Source organism: Antechinus flavipes, chromosome 4 (assembly GCF_016432865.1).
Source record: "Antechinus flavipes isolate AdamAnt ecotype Samford, QLD, Australia chromosome 4, AdamAnt_v2, whole genome shotgun sequence".
Classification (NCBI taxonomy): Eukaryota; Metazoa; Chordata; class Mammalia; order Dasyuromorphia; family Dasyuridae; genus Antechinus; species Antechinus flavipes.
Window position 1 is genome coordinate 30,070,613 of NC_067401.1, and position 7,029 is coordinate 30,077,641.

The 7,029-nt window shown below is 50.2% G+C and overlaps 1 protein-coding gene across 2 annotated transcripts; it reads left to right on the forward strand.

Annotated features, from left to right (window-relative positions):
- Positions 1 to 1,868: 1,868 nt before the first annotated feature.
- Positions 1,869 to 6,990, forward strand: DHRS13 (dehydrogenase/reductase 13). 2 transcript variants are annotated; one of them, XM_051992286.1, is made up of 5 exons: positions 1,869 to 2,238; positions 2,422 to 2,540; positions 3,104 to 3,227; positions 3,470 to 3,781; positions 5,082 to 6,990. In XM_051992286.1, the coding sequence occupies exons 1-5, from the start codon at positions 2,112 to 2,114 to the stop codon at positions 5,441 to 5,443; spliced, it is 1,044 nt and encodes a 347-aa protein (XP_051848246.1). In that variant the 5' UTR covers positions 1,869 to 2,111; the 3' UTR covers positions 5,444 to 6,990. The 2 variants fall into 2 exon arrangements, with proteins under 2 accessions (XP_051848246.1, XP_051848247.1); XM_051992287.1 differs by having other exon boundaries at positions 2,150 to 2,238; positions 2,396 to 2,540.
- Positions 6,991 to 7,029: the final 39 nt, after the last annotated feature.

The window sequence follows — 7,029 nt, forward strand, 5'->3', positions numbered from 1 at the left end:
GGTGGGATCTGGGCAGGACATTTAAAATCTATCTGAATTTCCTCATCTGTAAAATGGGGTAACGCCTACCTCACAGGGTTGTTGTGAGGATCAAATGAGATAATGTATGTAAAGTTCATTGCGAACCTCAAAAGTGCGATATAAACGTTAGCTTTTATTATTAGATTTCTTAAGGTCCACTGAGATGTCTATAAAGCATTTTCTAAACTGAAACTTGCTATTATTGAATTTGAAAACACCCATCCTAAGTGAGACGGCGATGTTCTCCCCTCAGAATCTTCTGAACTTTTACCAGTCAGTTTCTCTTCAGAGAGGTAGGTTTTTTGAAAGCTGGCAGAAACAGGATTCTCTTCACACCTTCCCTTAGCCAGGGGGTATTCACTGGGTCTCAAGCCCAGAGGTTTTTGAAGTCTTATCTAGGGAATTAGCAGTAGCCCCAGAAACTTACATCTATGACCTAATCCAGCACTCAAAAGGAGAAATGCCAGTTCTCCATTTTATAACTGCCAACACTGAATCCCAGAAAAACGAGGTTGCGTGTTCCAGCAAAGTCTGGGGCAGAGCTGAGACGGGCATCTGTGGGCACTGACGTGTATATTGAGCAATCGCCATACTTGGAACTCAGTGCAGGGTATCGTATAAAATGGTGAAAGAATTTGGAGGAAATGGATAATTTCTACAAATTCTAACAGAGCTGAGATATTCAGGGTATCCCAGATGTCTTAGTATAGTTTTAAGCTACTACAATTTAAATATATACTTGAACAAAAGTATATGTATATACACACACATATATGCATGTCTGTGTAGATAAATGATATACACATCCATATATATACACAGATCAAGATTTATGTATGCACTAAGTATATATGTCAAGGTTGCTTAAAGGGGACAATATATATATGTGTGTATATATATGATTTTTTGGGGGGATAATAGGACTTTTGCATAACTTCACATATGCCTTTTCAAAGGGAGAGAGAATCAAACATTTTTAATGTTAAAAAAAGTTTTACATGTAATGGGTAAAATTTAAATATTAAATATAAACATTAAAGAAAAATGTAGGGAAGGCAATATATAAAGAGATTCTACTAGGAAGAGGGGAATGTATAAACTATAAAATATATATAAAGAAGAGAACTAGTGGGTGATATCTATGTGGAAGGAGGCATTACATATACTGAATGTGAACTACAAAAAAGGGCACATATAAATAAAGGTGAGGTGTCTTTAAGGGAGAGGAGAGGGAATGATCAGGAGTCAGGAAAGGTTCCCTGGAAAAAGTCAGTCTTGAGATGGGGAAGGTGGGCAAGATGCCGGAGACCAGCTGGAGAAATGGGAGAGGCCGCGGTGAGGGAAGCAGAGGAAGATGGGAAGGCCCAGGCCAGGGCTTTCTGAAGGCAAGAGGGGAAGGCATGAACACAACCCGGAGGCCAGGCTCATCAGGACTATTAGCTGAGAATTTCACAAGGGGAGCCTTGAATCCCGAGTCAGGGAAGCTGGGTCTCAGTCCCAAGTTGGCGCTTCCTACCTGCGCGGTCACGACCTCGAGTTCCTGGTCCGTGAAAGGAGGTGCTCCTCCATAATCGCCAAGGGCACCCCGGCCAGTATGCTGAGCTTTCTGTCGGCCAGCTGTCACAAGAGCCCTGTGCTCTGCCCACCACCACCCGTGTAACGCTGGGCACATCGCCTCAGTTTCCTCCTCTGTAAAATGGGTCCCTGCGGGTCTCTCCAAACTGACTCCTCCGTCACGACTTGAGCAGGTGAGCGGGGCGCACTGCCCATCTCTCGCCTGGAGGTGGCACTGCTGCCCCTGCCTGCCAATTTCCTGGCCCTGAGGGGGCGACCCCCCCCCCATTTCCTAAAACCAAACTCTCAAAGTCCCCATCTCCAACGGCCGCGCTGCCCGAACAGACCCAGGGGGCCCCGCCCCGCCCCTCCGAGAGCAGCGGCCCCGGCCGTTCGGGGCCGAGCGGTAGCGACACGGAGCAAGTTTGAGTCCTGAGAGTTGCCATAGTTGGGGGAGGAGCCGGGGAGCTGAATTGAAATCCAGCAGGTTGAAATTGGCCGCTGTTCCTGGCCTCGGACACCCAGACTGGCCGGCCATGGATGGCCTCCTGCTGGGAGCCGGGATGCTCCTGGGCTCCTACGTCCTCGTCTACTATAACTTCATCAAAGCCATGCCTTGTACGAGTCCCATCGGCCTAAAGGGAAAGACGGCCGTGGTCACAGGTAAGGAAGGGCCCCACACCTGAGCGCCGGACTGCCCTGGCCGCCGCCGCCCCCGCCCCCACTCCCTGCGGCTGGGCGCGGGGGCCAGCGCGGAGGTGTCCGCTGCTGGGCCCTGGGCCTCGGGGCGGGGAGGGGCTTCTCCACGCCCCACTCCCAGCTTCTCGGATGGGGGCGGGGTTTCAGGTGGCAACACGGGCATCGGGAAGATGACGGCCCTGGAGCTAGCCCAGCGCGGGGCCCGAGTGGTGTTAGCCTGCCGAAGCAAGGAAAAGGGGGAGGCGGCCGTCTATGACATCCGAAAGGTAACCCTGACCTTGAAGTCTGTCCCGTGGCGCGTTAGACTTTTCCGAAGTTTTATATATATGTATAGTCTTTCCCATAAATACATTTTCTCACTTGCGTCTTCCAAGTTTGGAATGGGAGATAGGGCAGGGAGAGATGGGGGGTGGGAGGGGAGACAAAGTTACTTCCCAGAGGACCTGGATTCAAATCTTTTCTGTACTTTGGGCAATTGACTTATTAACTTCCCTGGGATTGTCTCGTCTTTGGCAAAATAAAAGAATTGCAACTTTGTAGTTCCAGATCTGGGATCCTTTATGTGTGGACTAGGGACTAGTGGGACCAGAATGAGGACCAGGTTTCAAAGTCCTCCTCATTACTTCATATTCAAGGGCTTCCTTGTTCAACCCTTTCATTTTATTAATGAGCAAACTGAGCTTCAAGAAAATTAAGTCACTTGCCCAAAATCCCATAGGTAGTAAGTGGTAGAAGAACACAGGCCCTCTAGGCCAAGAAATAGGGTTCAGGTCTCACAGGGAAAGAGGTGGAAGGCGCCTCACCCCCATCCCTACCCTCTTGTCTCCAGGAGAGTGGCAACAACGAGGTCATCTTCATGATGCTGGATCTGTCCAGCCTAACTTCGGTTCGTTCCTTTGCTACTGCCTTCCTGAGCTCAGAGCCAAGACTGGACTTCCTCATCCACAACGCAGGTGAGAGCAGGGAAATGAGGCCGGGATAAGGGGTGGGCCTGGAAGGTGGCTCAGGGCTAGTCCCTGGCAGTAACTACTCCCAGAAAAGGGAGGTGGTATCAATATGCAAGCTATAGGAATATAAGGCTAGTTCACAGTTACCGTTTTACAGATTGGGACGCTGAGGATCAAGAGGAGCTGGCATTGAGAATAAGAGCTAGGAATTTTCATCTTTCCCCCTCCCAACATTGCTCTTTCCTCAGGGATCAGTTCCTGTGGCAAAGTCAAGGAAACCTTTAATCTAATCCTACGGGTAAACCACGTGGGGCCTTTCCTGTTGACCCACCTGCTGCTTCCCCGGCTGAAGGCTAGTGCTCCGAGTCGTGTGGTGGTGATGGCATCAGCAGCTCACCGCCGTGGGCGTCTGGATTTCTCCCGTCTGGATCGCCCAGTCTATGGCTGGCAGCAAGAGTTACGGGCATATGCAGACAGCAAGCTGGCTAATGTGCTGTTCATTCGAGAACTTGCCACCCAGCTTGAGGGCACTGGAGTCACCTGCTACGCTGCCCATCCAGGTGAGCATGGGTGTCGCAATTCTATTGTTGATTCTTCAGAGTCCTGGCTTCTTCCATTTGGTCGTAGACTCGGGATCTACTTCCCACTTGTAAGCCAAAAAGCATTACATGAGAAACAACTTGGTTTCACTAGTAGTATACTTCCCTTGGGTCCATGAAGCACTGGATTCAAGTCCTGCCTCGGACACTATCTAGCTTTCTGACCTGAACGAGTTACTATCCCTCTCTGAAGGGCGGAGGGCTTCTAATGTTCCTCATAGCTCTAAATCAATAGCCTATGAATGTCTAAGCTAAAAGAGAAAATAGAAACTACTTAATTCTAAATCAACCTCCTTATACCTCAAAGGAACAAACTGGCCAACAGAAGGGACTTGCCCAAAAGAATACAGCTAGCCCGAAGAGCTAGCAATACAACTCTGGCCCGCTGACTCCTCCATGCTTTTCGCTATACTGCCTCCCAATTAGCTGAAGCCCAAAGAGGCAGGAGCTTATAAAGATAAATTATTATTAGCTGACCTTAGCATTTTCAAGACCTGGAGTCAAGTGCTGCCTCTATGAGTCCCCATTCAACCCTGCAACTGTTTATAATCTCCCTAAGGTGACAAAGCACATGCATGCATCAATCGGTTAGTCAGATGACAAGGCACTATTTCCCAGGCACTGGGGTTAACAACTGAGGACTCCCAGGCCAAAAATATCGGATATAGTGCCTGCCCTCCAAATGCTTGCATTCTAATAGAGATGATAGTCAGGGCCAGAGCAAAGAAGGGAGTACCCCAGGGGAGCTGGAGTGGGCAAGGAGCCAAGGCTTCATGGAGAAGGGAAGGCATGAGCTGGTTCTTCAGAGTCTGGTAGGCAGAAAAGGTGGCACTCCAGGAGAGGAAATGGTATAAAATTGGAGTGCCCCAGTCATGTTCAGTGGCAGAGAACACTAGCAAGTCTGGGAGTTCACCTGGGGAAAAAGTGAATGTCAGGCTTAACTTTACTTTTTCCCTCTCTTGTTTTGGAGTCTCATCGTGTAATTTCTCCAAGGCCCCTCTCAAGCCACCTCCTGGATCTGGAGATAGTATGGCCTAAGGGAAAAAATGTTGAGTTTGGAGATGAGATCTAAATTTAAATCCTGAGGCTGCCCATTTAACATCTGCATGATAATGGGCAAGTCACATAATATTATCTTTTTCAGTTTTCAATTTCTTCTGTAAAATGAGGCTCTGGACTTCTAAGATTCCTTCTGCTCTAAATCAGAGCCTCAAACCCCCTAGGTCCTCTGCCAACCTTGTTTTCATTCTCTGGCCCACAGGTCCAGTAAACTCGGATTTGTTTCTCCGCCATGTTCCAGGCTGGCTGCATATGTTGTTATCTCCCCTGGCCTGGCTGGTGCTGAGGACTCCAAGAGGGGGAGCACAGACACCCCTCCACTGTGCCCTACAGGAAGGCATAGAGCCATTTAGTGGTCGATATTTTGCCAACTGCCACGTGGAAGAGGTTCCCACCTCGGCCCGTGATGACCGAGCTGCCCGTCGGCTATGGGAGGCCAGCGAAAAATTGGCCGGACTGACTAAGGAGGAAACACAGAACACTAGCCCACAGCCAGGGTCTCCGCGCAGCCCCTCTGCCCACGTCGCCACAGACCCAGCACTCTCTAGGTTCAGAAATCTCTAAATTCCATTGCCCTCTGCGGGGCACATCGTGTTTGTGTACAGCTGTGTCTTGGGGGGCTAAGGGCCAGAATCATTGAGCTACTCTGAGTGCTTTCTAGGCCTGCAGCAGCAGCGATAAACTGCTGAAAAGCCAGAGGCAGTACTGAGGCACTTCTGTGGGGGAGTGCTCCCTCAGACCTCCTCTCTGAGCCTTGGTTCCCTCATCTGTAGAAGAAAGCAGGTTGGATGAGGTGATCTCAGCAGTCCCATCAAGATCTAAATCTGGGGACACACACACACACGTACACACTTACTCTCACACACACATACACACTCTCACACACACAGGTACACACTCATGTACACACGTACACATTCTCACACACACGTACACACTCACACGTACACATTCTGTACACACTTACACATGTACACACTCACACACATGTACACACTTACTCTCACACACACGTACACACACACTCACATATGTACACACACGTACACACTCACACGTACACATTCTCGTACACACTTACACATGTACACACTCACACACACATGTACACACTTACTCTCACACACATGTACACACTCACACACACATGTACACACTTACTCCCATACACACACATACACACTTACTCTCACACACACATGTACACACTCTCTCACACACGTACACACTCACACACGTATACACACTCACACATACACACACATGTGCACTCACACTCTCACATGCACACTCACACACACAGTGTTCAGCCTAAAAATGATTCCCATTGCTGGGCTGGCCACCTCATGCCCTCTCACCCCATGCCCACCCCCACCCCACCTGTCTCCAGGCCTTTCTCAATCTTCTCAGAGCCTGGACTCTACTTTTTGTTAATGGGGTAGATTGTTGGGGGAGGATGCCAGAAAGGAGGGTGGCATTAGGTGTTGGGAAGAGGTTGGATGGAGGATTAGGGAGAGGTGATCATTGGCTTTGGTTTTGGGGAGAGAGGTGACAGGAGGTGACAGGACATTTCACTTTTCCCCCCAAGGTCCCTAGGGATGGAAGTGATCTTTGTCCCCCAGCGGCCTAGGGGATGGAAGTGACCATCACTATCCTCCTGATGGAGGTGACAGGAGGTGACCCCGGTCCCCAGGGATGGAGGTGACAGGAGGTGACCCCGGTCCCCAGGGATGGAGGTGACAGAAGGTGACCCCGGTCCCCAGGGATGGAGGTGACAGAAGGTGATCCTGGTCCCCAGGGATGGAGGTGACAGGAGGTGACCCTGGTCCCCAGGGATGGAGGTGACAGGAGGTGACCCTGGTCCCCAGGGATGGAGGTGACAGAAGGTGACCCTGGTCCCCAGGGATGGAGGTGACAGGAGGTGATCCTGGCCCCCCGGAGGTGATGTTTCTCTCTTCCCTCCTGGGGAAGAAGTGTGATTTATCCCCTGGGAGCCCAGGTGGAGATTAGCTCCCCTAGTACTCGTTGGGCCCGAGGTGACCTTTGCAAGAGGAGGGGCGGGGAGAAGGGTTTCTGTGTTTGCGGGACCAATAAAGGCTGGGTGTCCACTATCCTCTGCATCTCTTTGACGCCGCCACACTGAACATGGC